Genomic DNA, 25,136 nt, shown 5'->3' on the forward strand with positions numbered 1-25,136 from the left:
CCTGAGGCCTCAGTACCTTTAGTCAGCTGCATGCCCTGAAGGAAGGCTGCTCTGCATACAATGCTTCAGCTCAGTGGAGAGAAACTGTTATTTTTCATATATGTAAGTCAAATGTGACTGGTGGCATACATTTTAATGAGACACCATTGAGGCTTCATCTCTGCCAGAGCAGCTGGACTTCTCAGCTAGCTGAGTTAAAACAGGAAGAAAAGAGGGGAAAATGCTAATGCACAAATGGAAGTAAGCAACTTGGTTTTCATTAAAAATGAAGTACTGCTGTAGTGCCTAAATTCCGTGCTTCTCCCTCCCGCATTATTCCCATTTTCTGCTCCACCCTTTACTCCCTGCTCGCATGCAATTGCAGTGCTCCCTATGGGTCTAGGAGAGTGAAAGTGCTTCTTTGGAAGACAGCCAACATTGTTAGTCTGGCTGGCTAATGGAGCCCTATATATAGTGGGTTGCTACTCCACTTTCTTCTGAAGCTAACTTAGGGTAGTGTTTCCAGGCAGAACAGTTTCTCAGAGTGCTCTGCCTATTGTGCCTATGGAGAGATGGAAGAAAAAATGGTGTACTGTAGTTTTCAAAGCACAGGAATGTTTATTACAGAAACAGTTCACCCCAAAATGTATAAAACTTAAATCTTTTAAAAGTGCAAAGTGACCCATATGCCAACAGGTCATAATTTTTTATTTTAAATCTATATATTTTCTGTAACAAGAAATCCACCTATGGGAGTCAAAAAGGTCACAGAATCTTGACGTTTTCAATAAGCCATTTCTACCTTAAGTTTTTTCTGCATTTAGCAAGAGAAAGGCAACGTTGTTCATGGAAGGACTTAAGACATATCCATTCCCCACACTCAGGGGAAAAAAAGTTGTCTTCTGCATGCCCATTTTTCACGGGGTTTTTGTTCCCTGTTCATATAAGGAACGTGTGGAACAAGGAACATCTCCTTTGTTTTTCTTAGAAGTATTTGGGCTTTGTTCTTTTTTTTTTTCCTAAGGAACTGCAATCATTCTTCTTTAAGAACATATTTTCTTCTTCCAAGAGTTTTCTGCCCTTTCCTTTCCCCCTTATTGTGTTACATGCAAGTGGCACTGTGAGTCATGGTCAGCTCTGGGGCTATGGATTTAATTCTGCTACAGTGTCTGAAGTTCCCTTTCAATATTTAGGCTCTAGGGCTTAGATCCTTAGCATGTTTTTGGTATGAAGGAAACTTCAAACCTGTTTATGGACCACCCTGAAGGTACAGTAAGATCCAGGCTCTGTTTTTGAGTTGTGGAGAGCTTGGTGGAGAATGGAGGCTGTTGCTGATCAAGGCCTGAGGAAAAGGGTCCTTAGTCTTAAAGATGCCACTGTGGGACTTGGGAGGAAGAAGTTATGTTGCATAATTCCTGTGACTCTGTTGGACAAATAAACTGCTTGTCTATAGCAAAGCCTCCCCACTTGAAAAAGTGGAAGTATTTCCCTGTCTCAAAGAGATGATACAAGGGTGTATACATTGAAGGCTGTGAGGGGTAGTGATAGTGCAGTGCTTGAGACCATATGAAATATTCAAACTGAGAAGCGTAGAATGATTTGAATTTAAAAATGACAACAGGCAGCACAGATGCGAGCGAGCTGTGGTAGCGTAGCCATGGCTTTTGTGTTGGAGGGATTAGTCTTGCCATCCAATACTGCTTTCGGTATAAACATGAGAACAAATAATACCCTTGCTTTGAGAAGTGTAGCAGAACTGGTTGGTTGCAGAAGAATGTGTTATCTTCATTCTAAGCAAAACTTTGAGAAATGCTCTACTGGTAGTACGTGGTGCACACAGTTAGAATAGAGCTTTGCTGGAGTTGGAGTGGTTAATAACTCAGCACTGAACAGTGAGGCCAAGTTATGAAGAGTTTAATGTTTCAAGATTGCTGCATGCACTTGCTGAAGTAAATTAATTTTTCATTTAATCAGCTCAAAATCTGCCTAATAACAGCAAGAGGATTGTATCAGCATTTGGTTATTGTTAACAGTATCGAAGATAAATGTTATTCTTGGGGTCAGTAGACTTCCCACAAATGGAGGTTTGGAAGGCCATATCCAGACTGTCTGGGGACATTTTATGAGATATGACAAAATAGTCTAAGCCTTCAGTGTGTTAAACTAAATGAATAAAAGTTAAGACCACTGCAGAGGGAGAATTTCTCTGGTTTTGTTCATATACTGAATTAAGCTAGTGAGCAATTTAAAAGCTTAGATCAGCCTGGGCACAAAGACAAGAGACAGCTTAGATTTTGACATAGCAGTCCCATTTAGACATCATCTCCTGGGTGATGATGTATGTGGTGTCATTCATGGTGATTTGAAATCTGCAGTAAAACACTGTCTATTGCAATAACTGCCAAACTTATTTTAAGGTAACAAATTGCTTGGGATAGTTTTACTGAGATTTATTTAGCCTAACTTGTTCTGAAGAAATATGAAATAGTGCAGAGACAAAAAATTATATGTCTATGTTTCTTTCAGAGATGAGAAATGTATTGCTGGTTTTACCCCTATCAATTCCTCCTCTTAAAAACTTGAATTCTTATTGAGCCTGTGCCATGGTACATAGTTTGGGAAATGTAATTCTTCCTAGCAAGAATTGTTTTCATAGTGTGAAGAAAAGTTAAAAGCATTCTGAGGACTGAAAAAGGCATTGCGTAAAGTCAAAATTTGACACTTCAGTAAGAATGTTTCAGCCAAGCCAAAATAAAGCAACACTTAGCTGGAAACCATATGGTCTAGGGTAAGGGATTCTGTGATAGGCTTTCACCCCCCAGAAAAGTTCTGTGGCACTTTCCAGGGGAAGATGTCTGTATTCTGGGATAGAGTTAACGAAGCAGCTAAATTGCAGCTACATTTGCAAGTAAGGTAAGCTGAGGGACTGTGAAACAGCGACACCACAGCAATTACTGCTTCCCGGCCTCAGGAGGTGCTGTGTTAACTCCAGTGCATATGACGGGCCATGCACTGGGAAAGTCTTTGCAAATTTTCACATTGTTCAAGAGGTCAGAATGTCTACGCACTGTGAGGAATCAGTGAGACTTTTATGTTTCAAAGTAAGGTTTGTTACATGCTTAATCACCGTCTCACCCAGGATAACATACGTGTTGCTATGTGTGCTTCCAATCCTTTCTTTGTCTGGTATGTTCCAAGCTTTTAAATGAATCTGTGCAGTGACTATTTTCACTGTTTAATCTTTACTTTTAACTACTTAGAACATCCATTGGGTTAATGTGCAAAACTTGAAGATTAGTAGTGACAAATAGTTGTTTAATTGGAAATTTAATATTGTGATTTGGAATAGATACATTTTGGGGGAATATGAAAATATGATGCCAGAACCAGGCTTTAGAAACATAGTGCCTCTTTATGACTTTTATATATTTGTATAATTTCTTATTACAGATCCACAATAACTTTTCAACTGAATAGTGTGCTTCTTCCAGAGATCTTCTCCAGTGCTTGCAGTGCAGCAGGGGGGCTGTGTTCTAGCTGTGTTGTCCTTCCCATTGTTTGGAAGGTTGATGGCAGACTGAAAACTGCTGCCATTTGTGAGCCAGCCCAGCCCACCAGGTACTTTTGAAGAGCTGCAGCTTGTGCTTTGTGGCCATGCTGAAAGCATTTAGCTGAGAACTGATGAGCTGATGCTCTATGTGCTGCTCAGAATATAGCCCTTGAGTGGCTCAGCTGCCCCTGTGCTATAACAGCAACTTGTTGATGTTAGAAAACCACCAGCAATAAAATGTGAGAAATTTGAGTTAAAAATACAGTGAAAGACTCTTCACACTGGTCATTCTGGCATTAGATATACCTGCCTTGTGGAAAAGACAAGGGTAAAATTTGTGCACTGGCAAGTCTGATGTGCTTGCACATCCTTATGACTGTGTTCTCCATTCGGACTGGTTTCCATCTTTGTAAAAGAGACTCTCATGTGGTGAGAAAAGAAAGAAAGGAACAGTAAGGAAAAGGATGCCTATTAGTCTTTCAGTCAGTTCTGGCTTAGTCTTTAGTTACTACTTTCAAGTTTAGCTCTGTGAGTATAGACTTAAGCTAAAGCTCCACCCAACAGCAAATGGTGCTGGTCAGACCTATAGGTAACTTGGTCTCCCAGCAAAGTTAAAAAGCAAATGAACAGTCAAGAGCACACAATAAAAAGTATAGTAATTCTTTTGTGTTCTAATAAACGTCATTCTGATTCATTGATGTGCTGTCTATTGGCAGCAATTACTGAGCTGATTTTATTAGATATTAACTTTGTCAGTGTACTTTAAATAAAAAATATTTGAGGTCTAAACTGTCAGGTGCTAGGGGATAGGAGGAGGGTTGTGCTGCTGTGCCAAGCTTGCACAGGAGCCAGGACACCTGCATGTCCTGCAATATATGAGAAGGGTAGAAGTGAACACACAATTTTACAGCTTGTAATGCCATAGGCAGATCTCCTAAAATGTATCCATGTTGGTAAAAGCATTGGAAATTTAAATGAAGTTCTTTAATTGACTTGGCTGTGGTTCCTGTTACGTGGCTTTTTGAGTTTATTTTTCTGTTTGGGGGTTTGTTTGGTTTCTCTTTTTCCCAAGGCTGCTGTTCTGGAAACACTGGTGCATGGTGGTGAGATGGGACCAATGACAGGACATGCAGGAGAGCAGCTGCAGTAATGGGGTGTCCCTAACCTAACCTGGCCTGTCCTTTCCTGCAGGCTGGCTCATTCCTAGTAGTGCAGCAGTTGGTACATTCAGGACAAAAGCATCTTGGAAGATGCTGACGAAGATCCATATTTGCAGATAGGAGCATGGTTGCCAGTCTTAGAAAAACTGAGAACTCTGGAGAAAGCAAAAGTTTCTGTGCTTTTGATTAGAGGAAATGGAAATAAGGAGCTGAAGAAATGAGACGCAATGCATTATGTATCTCCCCTCCCCTCCTCTTTGCTTCTTTCTGGAGGACCGTTTGACTCCAGCTCTGCCATGGCAGGCAGACAATGGCATTAGCTAATTTGGCTCCATGTAGTGCTGAACATGAATATGAATTAGAGACAAGTGCCTGAGCTCTCATACTGACTTTTGTTTAGCTGTTAATTTGTTCCAGTGTTAATGTGCCACATGCACATAAGCCTAATTAGGTTAGAAAATGCTGCTTTTCTTTTCATGGCTTCTAAAGATTGAAGCTTTGTTTTATTTTGTAAGCTATTTTATTCTAGTTTCTTTTGCTCAAAATAATAAAGAGGAGGTATAAACACATCCAGGGTTTTCAGTTCAGTGGAACACTGCACTGTGACCTTCTGACTCTTAAATTAAAAGTGAGAAATTACTCCAATAAGAGTCTTATCTTGATATTTGCATTTAGTAGTACCATGATTAACAACTGCACTGGATGTGAGTGTTGACATTTCTTTAAGATTTCACTTTACATAAGTGTGTTTACAGCCAGAATAACTCTTAGTCTGGAATGGGGATTTTTATTTCTGCTTTCCATGGGTATTTTGTAGAGCTTAGCTTCTGAGCTCCTTTTCAGATGCTATATTATTATGCACTATTGATCAGCATTGATGGTCCTGCTACTCCACAAAACTAAGGACGATGTTCACCTAACACCACAGAGCTTAGAAGCTAAACTTTGTATACAGATGATGCACTTGCTAAAGAAATGTTCAGAAAGTGGGGAAACTGAGGTGGAAATATATTGCATTCTGTGGGCATTAGCTTAACATTTTAACCTTTTAAATATTTTATTTGCAGAGGTTTTGCTTCCTGATATAGGGGTTCACATCAGTTACTTTGTTCAGAAAGAAGTCTGAGAGTCAGCTTTTGGATGTTGGTTTAGAGCCCAGTGAAATTCAGTGACTTGAATATTATCTCATATTTTGAAACTGCTACCTAAATGGACCTACTAGATCTTCCAAAGCTCAGCCATCATTTCTGTCTAGTTTGGGGTAGAGTATAAAAATCCATGTACATTGCATTAAATTTTGTTAAAGTAGGAAAGTGTGTGTGTGTCTTCTGAAGCTGAAATTATGAAACAGAAAAATTTGGTGGTACTAGCATCCATTACTCACAAAAGCCACTAAGTGGAACAGCACATTTAAAAGCCAACCTCCTGACTCTGCAATAGATAAAGAGAAATTATTTTACTTGTGTTGAGAGAAAATAGAATGCTGGATGATCATTAGTTTCTTGAGTAGGAGTTCAGTTCCTGCTAAACTACAAAAGTAATGAAAAATGAAGTTTCAAGTTTAAATTTTCCTATCTAAGTGGTGTTATTTTATTTAGAGTCATTTTATTTAGGCTCAGAAATGAGCTGTTCTGGGAACTCTCCCACAGAGGTGATATAGTTCCAATGACTGATGAAGAGTAAACTGAAGTGGCAATACTCTGGGAAGGCCAGAGGGTATTGTAAATGGTCCATCACACTGAGTGTTTGGTTTTCACTATGTTCACCCCACCATAATGTTGTAAATGTTGAAAGACAGGGTAAGCCAGAGTTTCAGGCAGCAGCCAAGCCTCACATGGCTGGTTGATTAATTGCTAACATGTTATTACACATCAAAACGTTAGGGAATTAACGAGATTAGTGACATATAAGCAACAAAGTTTTGGCATGAGCTGTTTTATAACCACTTACCGTGTCCTATAGAGAGCATTGAAATTATGTCAATACTGGTTTTACCTATTTGAAGTCTATTAAAATGTTTAGGCAAGGAGTAAAATTTTCAGAGGGAGTGAAATCTTCTTCCCTTTTACCAGGACATACATAAGCTCCTAACTCACTGTCTGAGTCTGACAAATTTTGCCAGCTGCAGAAATGACATAAGTAAATACTTTAGATTTGATTGAAATTCAGGTGTGCCTGTCACATATGATTCTGCTCTCATCTCTAGGTAACACATCTTAGCATAATGGTGGATTTGTCTGGTTTTCCCTTTAGTTCAATTTCTGAGGAAATGTGCATTTTTCCATTAAAAGGGAAATATTTTTAATATTAAAAGTGAATAATGGATATCAGTTTATGAATATTTATGATCTTTACTGATTTTTATAACCAAACTCCACCTAAATCATTTTTGAGTTTCTGAAATATATGTCTATTTCCAGTTCAGGTTAAATTTCTTTATATTAGCTAGATGAAATGGTAACAGCAGCTGGTGAAGCCATAATATTTTATCCAATGATGCCTGTGTCACATTTAATGCCAATTATTATATCTTAAGAGATTCACTTACATGTAATTTTATCTACAACCATCTTATGCTTCCCTGGCTTTTAAATTCAGTATCACTGAGCAGAATTCTAGGTTTTTACATCAGTGTCTTTCAATGGTTAAAATATTTCTAAAAAAGGTGGGAAAAAAAATCCCTCAACAGAATGAAAAATATTTCAGATAGGGGGTTTGGATGATGTCCAGTTTCTACATTAAAAATGCTTTCCAACACCAGACGAAGCCTGAATCATAACGACTCATTTAGTACCATGTGCTCTTAGAAAAGCAAATGAGATCAGTAGTGAAATGAAATGCCCACAGATCCTGGGCATGGTGCACAAGATCAATAGAGATGATAATGCAGAGAGGTGGGAGGACACTAAACTGGTCTGTTATTTAAGATTTATTTTGTCTTCCTGAATCTTTCAGAGTGCTCTATGGAAACAAGATCACAGAGATTCCCCAGGGCCTTTTTGATGATCTTGTGTCTCTGCAGCTGCTGTGAGTATGATCCCTTCCTCTTTATTTTACAGCCTAGCTTGATTTACTGTTTTTTCAGCTTCTGACATTATTATAATCACCTTTTCCACTGAAAACTCACTGGGATGTGCTAGGCAGTTGTTTCTCTGTCAGGCAAGACAGAGGCAAGGGCTGAAATAAGAAAGGAAGGTGCCAACAGTTTTATAGCACAGTGTGTATAATGGATAATAGACACGGAGGATTTAAGTGTGGGGAGGAAATGAAGACTTGGTGAAGTCCAAGAAAGGAAATTGGGTCACTGACTGATGTGCAGATGGGGATGTCATCTGATTGTTTTTACACCTTTAGCATTTGTGGTTGAGTAGATCCTTGAGGGCTACTGTGTCACAAGAATATGCAAGCAACATGGCAATAGGGCTTTGCTGCAAGAGAAATGATTTCAAACAATATATTGTTTGAGTATTTTATGCCATGTGTGATTTAACACACAGTCATGAGCAGGGTAAGATGTATACCATACACTCTTCAGTATTTATTAATGTAGCATAACAAATTTCCTAACCCAAATGTGAAATTGCAAATTTCACCCACTCTTGTCTCCATAATCACATTGGGAATGAGTAGCTCCTTCAAAGAGAGAGAAATCAGCTACCATTTCAGCCAGTCAATAGAAGGAGCAGAAGTGTGGTTAATATGCGTATTGCTAACATTCTGATTACCATGATGGATGATGCACTCAGAAAGTAAAGGTGATATATGATAAATTCATCAATTCTGGTTTATATTGCACACTACCGTCCACCCTCAAACAATAACTTACATGAAGTAACTTTTAGACATGATATTTTAAGCCTTTCTTACCATGTTGACATAATCAGAAATGAATATCCAAAAGTTCATGATTCCCATTGCATGTATTGCTCTATGCTAGCAGTCTTTGCTGCACTTACATGCTATCTAAAAATAAGCATAGATTTATATTAGAAATCCATGAGCAACACCAAAGAACTGAAGTCTGGAATAGCTGCTCTATACATTAAGTGAAGGACTGCTCAGACATGTCTTCACCTTTTGCCCATATTTTTTCTGGCAGCTCTTTTCCTCTCCCTGTCCCACCCCTCACCAGTTGGTTGTATTTCAGTGTCTGTGGCCAGCCTGTACAGTAAATGCACACTGTGTGTTTAGGGGGGAAGTACTTTACCTTGTGTGAGAACAATAAGCTTGAAAGTGCTTCAAAGCTGGGGCTCGGTACATGTTGATATAACTGGCCTGTCAGGCTCAGGTTGTACTCAGTACAGTGAAGATGCTGCAACCAAAAGGAGACCTAAATTTAACTTGTCACTTTGACCTCTGAGAAAGAAAATATATTAGAAAAATCTGAGCTTTGTTATAGTCTTCACCCCCAAATATTTAATGGTTGCAAGTTCAAAGCAATACACAGTTGCTCTGTCTAACCCAGGACACTTAACAGGACCTTTCCCAGTAGGAAAAAAGAAACATACACAAGACATGGCTCATGGTGTCCTATAAAAATGTGGGTCTAGAACTTCTGCATAAAGCATTAAGCCAGTTTCAACTTCTTTATACTATAGTCTTTGCATGCATGTAGTGCTGGCTGTCAGTGAAGTACGTGTTTAAGCCAAGATGCAGTCATTTTCCAATCTGAATTAGCAAAATCTGTATGCCAGAGAGCCATTAAAAGGTGTTGTACTTCAACCTTTTAAACATTCTCAAGCTGAGACTATGAAGATGTAAGTAGGTTGTCCATTATGGGATTCCCAGAGTATTGTGGCTCTGGAACCTTTCCGGGTCTGCTTGAAAGTGTTTAAATCTAAAGTAGCTTTTGGCAAGGAAAGCATTGAATGATCATGCTTTAAATGCAAACAAATCTCTGCACACGTTTCCAACGGTGGCTTTGAAGCAGCTATTATGGATTGCTTGTAGCATTTTAATGGATACCAGAAAAAATAAATGGCATTCGTTGGTTTTAGACCTGCTGTTGAACAGTTGGAAGAGTGCCCTATGATTAGATCTAATTTAGTGTTCAGTGGACTCTAGATTGGATTTCTTCTTATTAGTCTGGAGACACACTGATAAGAATGCTCTGATTAAGGTACCCTGGTAGCCAGTCTAATTTCCTAAGCTGAAGCATTTCTGAAAATGCACTGGTGTTATGGTAAAGCAGGACACAATCAGCAAAGGGATCATTGTGGGTCCTCTGTAAAATCGTTCAGATTGTATTTAGAAGGAAAAAGTAATTATTAAGACATTGCAGAGCAGGTAATATTGTTATTTACTGGTTTGGATAAGACTCATCAGAGTTTCTCAGAAATGTCATTTTCCTTCTGTTTAAATATCATGTTAGAGTATAGATCCAGGTTATTTCACTTTTATTCTGGCAGAATTGGCTTGTGTAAGTGCCTAACATCTGCAGACAGTACCACTGATGTCAGAAACACTGCAGCTAGGTAAAGTAATGCTCAGCTCAGGCATGACAGCATCTTCAGCTGCCCCATTTGGGTTTGGTTTCTGAGAAATGCAGAAATCAGAGCAAGTTTTAGCCCACCTGGCTAGCATTCGAATTCTGTATTTCTGTCATGTAAGGCAGAGGTGGGTAAGCCAATATTTGGCAAGAAACTAGCCAGGAATGGTTAGATAATGAGTTCTTTTGGTGGTCGCTGTTTATGTTGGTTTGTTGGGGTTTTTGATCCCCATGGGTTTAATGTAAAATGTTGCTTCTGAAGTCTTCATTACAGTTAGCTATCTTAAGTAGTTAATGGTCCTCACATAAATAGTTACAATTGGATTTCTGTTAATTTCCTGATTTCACAGATCTTATGTCTTCCTATGTATGCAATTGTAACCAGCACAGCAGCAAGCATTGTTACAGAAGTCCAACTATACATCTGTTCTGGGGAACAGCAGCTTAGATACAAGGAAGAAGTTCTTTACTGTGAGGGTGGTGAGGCACAGGAACAGGTTGCCCAAGGAAGTTTTGGCAGTGTTCAAGGCCAGGTTGGATTGAGTCTTGGGTGACATGGTTTAGTGTGTGGTGTCCCTGCCCATGGCAGGGGGGTTGGAACTAGATGATCTTAAGGTCCTTTCCGGCCCTGACTATTCTATGATTCTATTGTCATTCTCCTTATCCTGTTTGAAGTTGCCAGGAGGGAGGATGCTAGGAAGCTACTGTAGCTGCTCTACCCCAGCCTCGTACATTCTTCTGTTTGGCAGGTTGGATCTGAGAATTTCAGGTCTATTTGGAGTTTAGAGAACTACACTGTTTTCCAGAAAGGGATAACTGGAGTCTGATTTTGGTTTGGGGTTTTTTTACAGTAAACTGAAACTCATTTCACTGGGGCAACAATCCATCTGAGATGTGAAATAATATTTGATTCATCATCATTATGTGTGTAACTGGCATTTAAATATCAAAAGAATGAAAAGGGTTCCAGTGTAAGGTGGAAGTTTTCAAGTAACCATTAGATGTGTCCAGTTTTAACTCCTGCCCAGGAGGCCTTTGGCTAACGTTGGTCTGCCTAGAAACTGGACTACATTTAAAAGTCCTTCTCGCCTGTCTTTCAGTTTTCCTGGAATGTGGACAAGCTCTTTCAGGAGCCCTCAAGTTTGCCAAACCTCTGCCAGTCATTGCACCGGGGAGACCACATCACACTGTGTAGCTCCCTCTTTCTCAGCAGCCCTGTGACAGAAAAAGCTGACGGGTGCTCTGCTTGCTCCCAGATGAGCAAATGTGCAGAGCCAGCCTGCAGTGAAACAGGAGTCAAGTGGTTCAGAACAGTGGATAATGGGCACTAAGTTGGTTAACCAGGGTTTTTCATATCTAAGTACTACACCTTCCTCTCTGCAAGCATATTAAACATTCTGGAAGCCTTTTTATTATGCTTATACACTATATGCTTTGCAGTGATCTATTTCCTGGAACAAGAAAGTATCATAAAATCTCTACTGTTTAAAGAGATTGTATAGCAAAATAATACAGGGGGATGAAACCTCATTTTTCTGAAGTCTGGCAAGTATCAGTTTTCAATAAATCCTTTTCCTTGAGGAAATTTACTTTGCATAGTTACTAATCATACAAGTGCCCAGGTATGTTGATTCTAAATCTTATGGTTGAGATGCCTTGGCTTGCTGGGCAGGAAAGAATCCCCATAGTGGACTCTGTTTTGATGTTGCTAGAAGTAGATAAACTCCTAGATTACATATATATTAAAATCAGAGGTTTGTTGTATTCCTCTTTCGTAAAACAAAGCCAAAGCTTACAGCCTTCTCCTCTTTTTCCTAATGTCTGATCATTAGGGAAAACTCAACAGTATAGTTGGAAAAGACCAATAATCATATTAGTGCCTGAAGTTTGACATGTTGACAGGTAAAGTAACTTTAAAAGTGGTGAAAAATTAGACTTCCAAATCCAAGCATCTAACCTGGGTTAAAATTGGAACTAGATCTAATATTTACAACTCCAGCTGACGTTTGTTTAAAATAGACTAATATGAAGTGGCAAGTCATGGATATACTGTCAGGAACTGCTATTACCAGTCTTCCCAAAATTAAACCAGTGAAATTTTGCTTTGAGCAGTTCTTTTTAACCTGCTTTTTAGGCTGTTTCTCCTTGGATGAACAGCAAGATACTTGGTACTCCCATAGCTCTTCTGGAGAGGTTGCTTGGAAAATGTCTCCATGGCAAATTTGTCAAGTTTGAAGTGCTTGTGTTGCATCATAATTGTGAGTTGAATCCCAGTACTTAAGAGCTTAAAATAGAATCTACCAGTTATTAATTGTATACTTTTGGAGCTTGTTAGAAGCTCAAAGAAAATCCCATGAAGCACAAGCTCATACAAAGTATATTTAAAGAAAAAAAGAAACACAAAATTACTGTAAGGAATGTTTTGTATTGTTTACATTACACTGTTAGATACATAAACATCATTAAACAGTGATGCACCATTAAACATTAAACAGTATATAAATGTCAGAATAAAGAAATTACAGTTTTCCATTTCCAAGTCCTTTATAGCACAGTAGCCTCTCCTCCTTCCCAAAGCAATCTTCTGAGCTTTAAGTGATGTATAAAAGCTTCATGTTCCATGGAGTTCTTAATTTTTCTCCTGGAGTAAACAAGCATTAAAAGATAGACCTTCTGTCTAGATGTAAGAGGAAGCATTTTCACAACAAGCCCAGCAGTGGAGCAGGCTGCTGTGCGTTCTCTGTCCTTGAAGATTTTAAAGAGCAGACTGAACTAAACTCGAAGCAACCTGGTCTGACCTTACGGCTCACCCTGGTTGGGGCAGTCTAACAGGACAAGGAGCTGCTCCAGCTTCCTGCCAGTCCAAATTAACCTGTGAACTGATGAAATAATTATTTCTCAGATAAAGTAAATATCTGCATCGAATATCTATAAATTGGCCATGCTTTGAGCGACGTTCAGAGCAGATGACCTCTGGAGGTCCTTTGCAAGCTATGACATTTCTGGGTTCTGTGATTCTAAGTTCATAGCAAAATGACATATGAACTTTTCCCTTGATTACTCAAGATACTCCTGGCTACAGCAGAGATATTATACAGCCCTTGTCCTTCTAGTCCAGGACAGAATGCTCTCTGCACAGTCCTGCTTAATAGCTTTAGAGTTGTTTTCAAGCTGTTTGCCTCATGCTTTTTTTCCTTCAGATTTTTGCATTTAGGCTGCTATTGTGATAATATTACTAAACTCAATAACTGCTGTTAAAGTGAATGAACAGCATCTGCCAGACACAGAAATACAATTACAGTCAAGCACTAATGAAAGACTGCAACAGCATCTGCCTTTTCTGTGTCACTTCTGTAGTCTGTCTGCATGCAGCTTCCCAAAGCAACCACTAGTTCATACGTCAGTGTGTAATTCATTAGCTCTTCTGACGCCAGTGCTCCAAGCTGGACTTGCTGGACAGAAACTCTTCTAGTTATTATTGCACGAGAAACTAACTTCCTGGTAATGCAGGAAGAGAAAATGTGCTTACTCTGTTGTACATCTCAGTTATCATGTGGTTATCTAAAATCAATCGTGACCTTATCTGCACACCTAAGTTAGACATTATTGCATTTTGAGGAATGGAAGTCCAATTGATATGACAGATTGTGCTTATAATTCTCCAGGTAGTAACACAAGTACTGCAGGACTGTTTTATGGATGGTGTTCAACTGGAGTTGCAGTCTTATGGGTCAGAAATGAAAGGAGGCCTTTAAAAATCTCTCCAAAACAGGACTGTCAAAATGCTCTGTGCTTCCTTCTTGACTCCTTATCAGCATGTGACTTTCCCGTTTTAATTTATGTTGAATAAGTTTGTCATCACCATCATCCAGTTTCCTGAACATGGAGAAACACTTGAAGTCGGTTCAAGCAAGCATGATGATGATTTCACACTGGTTGTTATCAGTTGAAGCACTGACAGACTCTTCAGTGGTCAGTCATCACATTAGAAAATGTAAATATTAGTGGATGTCTAAATACCCTGACTCTGTGAGAGGCAATCACATTGCTCCCCTACACTCCAGGCCATTTTAAAATGGTCCTGGATTCTAATACAATTATTTTGCCAATAAGTAAGCAGATAAAGTAAATATCTGCATTGAATATCTATAAATTGGCCATGCTTTGAGCAACGTTCACACAACTCTGTCCTTAGACATTCCTTGCCATTGACTGCTGGGATGACAGTACCTGACCAGCTACTTCCATATTGGGGCTTCAGCTGTTCTCCCCTGATAAGTTGTGTTAAATCGAATATGACACTTGGTTCCCTGGAAATTTCAAGAGAAAATGATGAAAAAAGCATGCAAAAATACTTTTTCTTTTTTAATCTTATAACAGCTATTGTATATCCTCAGGAATGTTCTCTGCCAAGAGTCCTTTCTTTGCTGCCCTGTAGTGCCTTTGAATGTAGGTGAAGCCTTTGACTAGAGGTACTCTATAAAAGTCAATTTGTACTCTGCTGTTACCCATGCAAAACTGTTGCCCAGGTTCTCCTCTCCCATACAAGTCTCCTATGCATTTTACATCTGCCTTTCTCTGGTGAGTTCTCATTTTCACCAGTGGAGTCTGGCATGTGGGATGTGCCAGCCGGTTCATGGGGTGCCAAACATTTTCATTCTCCTCATGCTGTCGTTGCTGTCAAAGCACAAAGCTCCTGAAAAGGAAAGAGAAGATTTCCAGTGGCTCTGTGCGGCTTTTCTCCCTCATACTTTCCTTCTGGGCTTATTGATGTGCCTTAGAAGATTTCTCGTCCATCCTGTAGCACCAGAAGTTAACCTGCAGTCCCCAGCATGTGTTAAGGTTGCTAGGCTGCTGTTTCATTCCCCTGGTTATGTAGTTATTTGCTGATAGTTTGATTACTTGACTTCACTGAGCTGAAAATACAAATATTGCTGAGGGTAAAAGCCATTATAAACATCCCCATTTTCTCTTAAAAAACAATTTTTGCAATCATTTTCATTTGGAGTTCAAAATGTTATTTAAATGTTAATCACTTGAAACTGTGCTTGGGCATATAATTCAATTACAGGACCATCTTAATTATGCAGATGGTGCTTATGAGCAGCTGATACAATTACAGTGCCAATTCAGCACACATTCGTTCAAAGGGCTTAGCTGAAACACATTATTATTTCAATGTGTGTGGACAAATGCACTGTTTCAGGAAATGGGCTCATGGAATTGCGATCCTGCTCTGCTCATTGCTCTCAGTGACGTGTAAACCACAAGGTCTTTAACCATTTGCCTGTGTTCTGTGGTGGTCCTAGGCTTGCAAGAGATTTCTTTATGTTCTTAACATAGCCAGAGGGATGGAAATGGAGACTTGAGTTCATAATCCATCATCCCTCTGGGCAGCAGGCAATTTTACTTCAACTTGAATTTTTAACCTCCTTTTGAATGCTGCACCACATCTGGAGGCCGTGTGTAAATCTCAGCCAATTAAGCTGATAACAAAATAGGGAAAGCAGTGGAATTTACTTTCACCGTGAATTGGTGCAAAATGTAATGCTTGCTAAAATAAGACTCAGCTTTTAATATTGTCTCTTCTTTGGCAGGAGCCCAATAAAAAGGAACCCTTAGTCTGTTTTACAGCATGGTTCAGTGTTTAAGGAAGGTCAGTGTTTCTGCTTCCTAGAAGAGGTTTTTCTCATATGCCTCTGTGTTAGTTTAAAAACATTTTCTTAGAGCCACTTTTAACTCCCTGTGAGGCCAGCCTTGTGTATCTGATTAATAATTAGATGCCACTGGGGAGGCTGTGATAGTGAAGAAAGGTTAAGCAAAGAATTGGGATTTATACAGGGGAATAGTCATAGAGGGGATACTTTAAAATAACAGAGAGATTTGGAAGGAACATAAACCTTAATGCTTCTGGCCAAAAGTCATCCTGTAACTCCCAGGAAGTAGGAGGGAAAATACTTCAGGGATTATTTATTCAGCTTCCTCTCAGTTTTTTACTCTCTCCCTGCCCCCGCCCCCTTCCCTTTTCTTGCTAATTTTGGTCAGAAATAGGACATTGATCTACGTCACGATTCAGTGACTATGGCCATGTCCATGTTACTATTGAGCACACTATCTGTCCTCTCTAGATTTAGGGACTGCGTGTATAGTGCATAGAAGATACACAGAATGGATGTTGTCACCTCAGAAAACTGTGTAGGATCTGAATTCCCACTTCTAAACAGCCTGTACACTAAAGAGCTTGCAACTTTCCTGTTCAGGTTGCTTTCTCTGATGCTTAAAGTAGAGAGTGTGCCTCTGTACTTGTGGCTATTATAGGATCAGCTTCTCTCATATTTGGTATTTGGCTCCTAGAGAAATGTCACAGATAACGCCATGAACCCAGTCATTGAAAATTCATGCCAGGGAAACTTGCCACAATGTAAATTCTGATTTGCAGCATTGGGTTTATTCATATTTTATTGAAACTAATCAGAGAATGGCTTCGAGACCCATATATTCCCTGTGGCTCTAGGTCAGCTTTGCTCTGAGGGTTTATTGAGTGGGATCAGTGATGGTTAGACTTCTAGCCCTGCAAGTGAATAGTATCTGCACAGCACAGCTCTGCTGTGTGAGCACTTCTTAAGCATCACAGAAAGACATACTGGTTGTCCACTTATACAAATACAACTGTAGTTCAGTTGTAAGTTATCCATTACTGAGATTATTTTCATGTTTGCTTTAGGCTTTGTCACAAATATTGCTTGCAGCATGAAATATTACTGTCATATTAGAAAAAAAAATAGTATCTAGCAAAATAAATGGAAGCATATACTTGCTTTCAGTTTTCTTCCTGTATAACTTAGGTACCAGGCATCTGTCATGGAACCAATCTATGCTGATGTGCAATGCATTAAGACCATGTGAGACTAGTGCACAAGGGCAGGGGATAGAAACCAAAGGGTTTGTAATGCCAGAGTGCATGCCAGGGAATAAAACTCAGTAGCTGATTTTGCCTTCTGTTAACATGTGAACCTGTTTTTTATGGAATAAATAAAGTCCAAGCTTGAAAGAGAAATGTATAATGCACAAGAACTGAGAGAGAATGAAGACTGCTTTGTCTCAGATGTATGAATGGCAATAAGAAACAAGTAGCAAGAGAAGACATTGATGTTTGCTGTTGGAGCAGAATCTCAGATGTCAAATGCATGGGAGGAACTGTTTCTGTAGCCTAATATGAAAATTATCCTCTTACTTCTGGTGAATTAGGTGTCACGTAATTATCAGTCACCAAAATACAGATTGCAGACGGGTCAATCCTAGCTCTGCTTATGATTTCATAAAATTATTTTAGCTGTTAGTTCATGCAAAAAGGTAATTTCATTTATCCATCATTGCCTTCTTTGGGACTTTCTCTTATCTAAGGTCAAACTTTGTTTTCAACACCATATAAAGAAGAAAATACAGGTAAATTGGTATTGACTTTCCTGTAGGCTAAAAGGTGAGTTGTGCTCTGATACCCTCTTGTTCCAAAGCACTACATTCCTGTTCTCCTTGGGAAAAGGGCTTTACTCAACTACTCCATCTTCTATGTATCACAATTGCGGTAGCCATTTACCCCAGTAACAGGGCTCTGCCAAAACGGCAGTAGGAGCAGGGAACTGCAGTGAAGGTACAATGGTGCAAAGGTTTCAGCAGTGCAAAGGCAGGATGCTGTGCAGAGGAAGCACCTTCTGGAGCAAAGGAAAAGCAGCTAACTAGCATGCATTTCTTCCCTGAGAGGTTGCCCTGTTGTCTACAATGGTGTATGTGCAGTTTGTTGGAAGCTCCCTGTGCTGTTAGAGGTGTGTTCAAGATGATATATTTGTTTGCTGAGGAATAGAAGAGGTCTTTTCCTTTTTGCCCAGAAAGACATTATTCTTCTGATTGAGTATTAGTGTGGTGCTCATAGAGTGCCACAGTGTTGTAATATTAACCTCTTCAAACTCATTGACTTAAGTAGCAAGAATTTTATGACCAAGAGAACTGAGTTAACATCCTATATTGTTTGCAGTGTACCATTTTTGTCAGGCTGATAGTAGTCCAAGATGTGGGGTTTGGCTTTTGTGAGAAGAATAGGTCATTTCCTGACTATCTTCTAAGTGTGAAATGCTACATATGCAGATGACAGTGGCAGTCTTAAGTGGTTTTTTTTGTTTGAGTGTCTTCGAGGGAGCTTCAGTTTCTTGGGACTATATCTACCTGTTATGTGTGACAGAACTCTAGCTGAACAAGCTAAGAGAACTTGCACAAGTACCGTCCAAGATTTTATGACTGAACTGATTAGTTCTGGCAACTGGCTGCTGTTTAGAAGTGCAAAATAAGATAAGGATGTAAATTGCCTTTGTGTTGCTCCACAGGAATCTGGTGTAACTGGAATGGGGTAGGTTCATAGATTAGTAGGACACTGGAGGTTGGAAGGAACCTCAGGTGATCACTAGCAATGAGACTGGAGAACCAGAGCCACCTTATTAGGTCAGAGAAGGTTACTCAGGGCTTTATTCAGCATCATCTTGAAACCCTTCAACGACGAAGACTGTACAACTCCTCTGAGCAACCTGGTGCATGGCTTGGCTACCCTTAGTTATGAAGTGACCTTGCCTATCAGTAAGTTTTAGTCCAGACCCTACACTTCTCTCTTGTCTCTGAGGAGAATCAGGTTTTCCTTCCTTCCATGATTAAATTATCCCCACATTGCTTATCAAAAAAGGACAAAATTCCAGGATTTCACATAAACTTAAGACAGATGCTGGTAGAGAAAACTGGAATAAAAAAGGATACTTCTCGCTGCGGACTTGGTGTATGAGAGTGTGCATAGAATTGCAGGGTGGGGAGTACTTGCAGTTTCTGTGTTTATCAAGCTGAAGATACACAGCTGAAGGCACCTTCAGGTATTTATGTAGAATTTTGAACAACCAGGGGGGGCGGGCATTAAAAAAAGACATGTTCTAAGTATTTTAAGGTACCCAGCACTGTTACATGTGTGTATATTCCCCAGCTGTGAGAGTACTAATGTTGACTGTGGGGTTTTCACATTTTAAATGTAACAGGCAAGTGAAGACCTTTAAATGTGGGTTGGCTTTGGTGACTGGGTTAATATTTTTTTTAGATTTAACCTCACAGTTCAGTCTTATCTTTATTTGATTATTTCAAGATTAATGAATTATAAACCTTTCCTCTGTTTTCAGCCTTCTCAATGCCAATAAGATCAACTGCCTGAGGGTAAACACGTTTCAAGGTCTGCATAATCTCAAGCTGCTATCTCTTTATGACAACAAACTGCAGACCATCAGCAAGGGGCTCTTTGCACCTCTCCGATCGATCCAGACTCTGTGAGTATGCAGGCGTAGCATAAATGACAGCCCTCTCTTTCTCTCCCAAAGCTGTTGCCTGTCTTTGGGAAGGCTTTTTCACAAAAATCTGTGAAGGCAATTGGAAGAGACCCCAAAGATAGCAGCCCCTCCTTTCCTGACAGAAATAAAAGGCACAAGAAAACAAAGTATTGCATAAATTCAGCACAGCCAGCTATCAATGCAGCCTGCCAATAGTGACATGAATGTCATAAGTGTTTTAAGCTCCCAGAATAATTCAGTCATCCTGTTAGTAAGGAAGATAATATGCAAATTTGAGTCTGTACAATATATGAACAGCAGATTAAAACCATTGCCTAACAGTTTTTAATGGGCTAATGAGTTGGCATCTCTCCTTACTGGGTCTGCATCCTGCTGTATAGTTCCTGACTTCTGAAACCATATTTCAGCTGACATTCCACTTAAGGAATGGGACCCATTCTATTATTTGGTCCATTAAGAAAATCCACAAAACATTTTCTTAGTCTTTGAATTGGAGGCATTAGAAGAGGGATCAGAAGCAAAAGTATAGAAATTACTCTATTTTACAAAAGGAGGTTTCATCCTAAAGCTGTAAGTAGTAAGAGATTAAGGTAACTAATACTCCTTAACAGCTGGAGTTGACAGCCTGATATATATGAAAACCAAGGAAGAACCCCCTCACCCAGTATTATGTATGTGCATGTATATATTTGTGTGTACTCTGTGTGTAGTATGTAAGTATGTACATTTCCAGTATTAAAATATATATGTGTATGTATATGTAGACACACAATAATGGAATATATATTCACATTATATATGTATATACATACACATACTATAGTACTGGAAATGTACTCAGAGAATCATAGAATGGATTGGGTTAGAAAGAACCTTAAGATCATCTAGTTCCAGCCCCCCTGCATGTATATATTTTAATACTGGAAATGCATTGGCCAAATTAGTTTTAGAAATGTATTACTTTGTGTAAAACTGAACTAAGAGGGGTGATTTCTAGCAGCAGGTATCTGCTACCTCCCCTGGCAGCCACAAGCACAGCCTCAATTTCCAGCAAGTATCTGGCCAGTCTGTATTCCTGCAAGCCATTCAGGCATTTGGATAATCATGTACAATCCCCCAGTTATGCCTCCCATCTCTACCATGCTTTCTGCTGCTGCAACATGCTGTGTATGTACATAGATGTATACATTATCAAGGGTGACAGAGAAGGTTCATTTACAGGTATGTAAGATTTGTCAATCTTGTGAGGCAAAACCCTTAAGGTTTAAAAATTCCTCCTTGTTCCATGGGGTTTTCTTGGCACTTCTGTGGCCAGTACATAGAATGGACTTGTTGCTTCGCAGCAAGACACTTTTTCGTGAAATATTTTTATTCATTCTCCCATGTCTAGTACTCCAAGTGATTGCTATCTTCTGCCTTTTTTATAGAGCTACAGACCAATCCCATATCCTGTCTCTATGTACTGGTTTGTTCTTTGGACCTTTCACACCAGGAAAGGCTCTACTACAACAGTAATCTTTAATATCTTTAGGCACTTTCTGCTATGCTTTCACTTCCCACTCCTTGAAATCCTGTTGTATTCTGTACTTAACTCTGTTAAGTGACAGTTCGTAAATATAACTGCAAACAGGAAAGAAAAGAAGTTGCTTCAGGTGGAAAAAATACACTAGCAGTAACAGAGCAGAGCTCTTGTGAGGCTACAGCTTTACACCTCTGTCCAAACTAAATTGAAACATCTGTCTTATTTAAAACTGCCTTTGCAGGGAGTCATGCCCTGATTCCTTGGAAGTTAGAGGGACTGCTGCAAGCCAGCTTAACTGAGATCAAAACCAGTCTCTGAGAAAGACCTGGCAAACTCTCCCAATACAGTGCTCAACTTTGTCAAGCAGCAGAGAAGTGCTGTTTCTCTGAGATTTCTATTAACAAAGTCTAAATATCCAGTTAGAATCAATGTTACAATGCCTATTTCCAATTGTGTGGGAAATATGTTGTGCAAAGGATAGAGTTAAGTTATATCTTGCATAAACAGTTCAGTCTCAAAAGTAAAATGTTTTTGCTCCAGGAAAAAACGCATATAAGGGGAATATTATTGCACAGGATGAGTATATGCAAATATCTTTTTTACTCTTGAGGGAAGACTTGTGGATCTCTTCTGGCTTTGCCCACAGAGCCAAGATTCACTAATCGCGTTTGGATCCCTAGGAAACTGAGCTTGCCAATAAAATTTCTTTTAAGCCAGGATGCAAAATGGTCTTCAGGTCAGGTGCATCAGAAAAGGTGCATTTCCCTCAAAGGCAGCATTTCAGGCTGTCAGGAGAAAACACAGGACTTGGTGTCCTTTAAAGCAGGTTATGCTATCTTAATTTTTGTTTTCCCTGCGAAAGGACTTGCAGCAGGCTTAATGAGCTCCGAAATGGGAGAGCTGACAGGATTCTCCCATTCATGTGCGGCGCTGCGTGGTTTCCGCCAGGCCTGGGGTTTGGGGGAAGCTTATTCAATTACTCTACTCTTCAGTTTCGCGTGTGTGAAAAACATTGATGGAGCACAGTGTCACAGGTCACTTCTGATTAAACATCCCATCCTTCTTGCAGACATTTAGCTCAGAATCCATTTGTGTGTGACTGCCATTTGAAGTGGCTGGCTGATTACCTGCAGGATAATCCGATAGAGACCAGCGGCGCTCGGTGCAGCAATCCACGTCGCCTTGCCAACAAGCGAATCAGCCAGATCAAGAGCAAGAAGTTCCGCTGCTCAGGTAATTCATTTATCCAGGCTGTACTGCACTTTCAATTCAGAAATAAGCAGGTCCAGAGAGCTTGCTAATTGAATCTGCAGGACAGTGTTTGCTATAATGGATATTAGGGAGCATCTTTGAAAATTAAATTTGGAAAATTCAGTTAGTTCTCCAGAAAACCAATTACCTTATGGATTAAAAAGGAAAAAAAAAAAGAAAAGAAAAGGACAAAAGGGAGCAGTCTATAGCTGTCTTCTTGTGTCTCTTACAAACAAAGAAAAGAGAAATTCTCGTGACATTTAATTTTAAAGAATTACTAGGTTATAAAATGTCTAAGGAAAACAAGGAAGATGTATATAAATCCATATGGCAAATGTCATATTTTGAAGGGGTGGAAGGTGAATGGATTGTCACTTGTATTCAGGGAGAACTCTTATTGACCTTATTGAGAACTGAGCTTAAGTAAAAAAGGCTGAAAACAGTATGAGTAAGACTTTTATACCACTGGCAAAGGGCATTTCTGACCTAGGATGCAAGGGAAGCTGGGGGTAAAGTTTGGAGGTTTTATATCCACAAGTAGCATGCACTAATTCAGTAAAACTGCCATCAAAGTTGGTAAGATTTGGGGGTTTAATAAGTTTTGAATCAAAACTTGCATCATAGTTTAGGCAAAGATTTTGTCTTGTGTGTGAGCTAGATGGAAAAAAATGTTTCCACCTGAAAATAACCTCTGAAGTAACATAAACACCTTCTTCTCAAGCCTATCCATATTTTATTTATGGCCCAGCTATCACTAAAATGACATTTATTGCCTTACACAGCACAACAGGGCAGACTGCGGCTTCTTGTGTTTTTTCTATTGGTTGTATGTATTTTAGCTTACTGCATTTTGTATACTGGAAAGACAAGCAGGTTTCAGTGAGCAAATCTATTAGTGTGTACTGAGAAGAAAAATGACTGTTATTGATGGACTGCTGGCAATGTTTTCTATGAAAATTACTGTGATTTCTGTCTTTTTCCCCTGAAAAGAAAAAAAAAAACCAAAACACAAAACAACCAACTATGATTAATTGTGTTCTGGTAGTAAAAGATTAATGACTCTAGATGGGGTTGCAGCATGAAGCTGAATGGCAGCAGCCCAAAACAAGCCGTTGTGCTTTGTGTATCTCTGCAAGCAATATGCTGAGCTAAACCTTCTCTTTATGGAGAAAATAAAATAAAGATAACTTCATTTGCAGTCAGGTTTACCAGGGCATGAATGTTAAAGTCTTCAGTCACTTGTGACTCAAGCCACAAAATTTGTAACCAGAACTGAAATTAGAACATATTTTTATCGAGATTTTTGGATGGTGTCCATCATAGGAACAAGATAATTAGTAATAGCATATTTAAAGAAACTGGAAATTCAAATGCATAAATATCATTTAGAAAGGAAAATAGACTGCAGAAACAGAGCAGCGTAAATCTGCACCCAATTTGCAATTGTTATTTTCTCCTGCTTTTATTAATAGGGTATAGAAATTAATGTTATGTATGTGCAGGCATGCCTTGAACAACAGTACAGGCTATTGGATAAGGCAAACACCACCTGATACCATTTATGAAAGGTCATAACTAAGAAGAGTAAGAATGCAGAACACAGTACCTGGTGATGTTGAGAATAATATTGTGTGTGAGTTCTTATCTTGGGGGTCCTTTCCTTGAGGCATTAGGCTGTTTTTTCCTTGGTCTCCAGTTCTATGAGTATATCAAAACCACATGGAAAAGGCATAAACTTGACTTATGAAGGAGGAGAGCAGGGATTGTACAGCTTCAGAACAAAGATTTCAGCTGGATGAAAACTAATTCTATTCAAAAGCTCAATAGAGAAGATATCCTTGCCTGTAGAGTTTCCAGATGGCAATGAGATACGTTGAACTCGACTCACTGTTTGCTCACATGAGACAGAGGGAACATCTAATAGTTTAGAAGAATCTTAGTTTGTAAATCAATCCAGAGAACAGACATCCTTGGCACCTGCTCTGCTCAAGTTGTCCCTTTGAATCATGGCTGATTCAGACTTGGCATTTAGCAGGAATTTTCCATGTTTTCATTTTGAGGAATATGTTTCATCCCAGGATTTAACACAGCACGTCTCTGTGCAGAAAAGGCCATGAGGTATGAATATTCATCATTCAAAGTCAGACTTTTGAGCAGTGCTTTATGTTATCCAGGGATGAGCCTGCACAATCCCACTGGGATGGCAATGCTTAGTAACTTTTCAGTGTCCTTGCTGGTTGTTGGATTCTGTCAAGTTTTTACATCGTATGCTCAGTGTATGAGAAAAGAATTTTTATTTTAAATCGTTCTGTAAATGTGCATCTCTTTTCTCAAAAGGTTCTTGTTTCAGGATCCTGTTCTTTTCCTGTAGTTTGTTTAATACATTTAGAACAGCAGTCAGAGAGAGGTGTGGGGTTGGAACTCAGTGAATATGAGGGGTTGGTTAAGGAAGCAGTGCGAAGGATTTTATGCTGACCTCATCTTTGACCTCAGGAAAGTGGTGAGGATGCACAGAAAGTGTCAGCTCTGTGGGAGTAGAGTTACTCAGCCAGCATCAGGATCACACACAAGAGTAGTTCAACTTAGGTGAGCTTAATGCTTTGGAATCAGGAAAAGGGCCAATTCTGAAGTTGTAGAATTCTGAGGTTGTCCTGAAGCAATCTGTGTGTTTTCCACATTCATTGGGATTCTACAATGGATCATAAAGGGGACTGTCAGTAAGGACCTGGCATGAGAAAAGATCTGGTTATTCAGTATATTAGCAGAAGAAAGAGAAGTAGCAGGAGGATGGGAAAGAGGACTGGTTAGCAGGAAT

General features: G+C 39.4%; 1 protein-coding gene across 1 annotated transcript in view; it reads left to right on the top strand.

Moving 5' to 3' along the window:
* Positions 1–25,136, top strand: part of LOC104407486 (slit homolog 3 protein-like) — a gene marked incomplete at its 5' end in the record, with an annotated part of 141,439 nt that overhangs the window by 65,407 nt on the left and 50,896 nt on the right. Inside the window, 3 exons of the mRNA XM_010016787.1 lie at positions 7,645–7,716; positions 19,384–19,527; positions 22,140–22,303. Coding sequence (XP_010015089.1) covers positions 7,645–7,716; positions 19,384–19,527; positions 22,140–22,303 — 380 coding nt within the window. The remainder of the gene's footprint in view (positions 1–7,644; positions 7,717–19,383; positions 19,528–22,139; positions 22,304–25,136) is intronic.

The sequence above is a fragment of the Nestor notabilis genome, unplaced genomic scaffold (assembly GCF_000696875.1).
Source record: "Nestor notabilis isolate BGI_N333 unplaced genomic scaffold, ASM69687v1 scaffold4396, whole genome shotgun sequence".
Lineage (NCBI taxonomy): Eukaryota > Metazoa > Chordata > Aves > Psittaciformes > Psittacidae > Nestor > Nestor notabilis.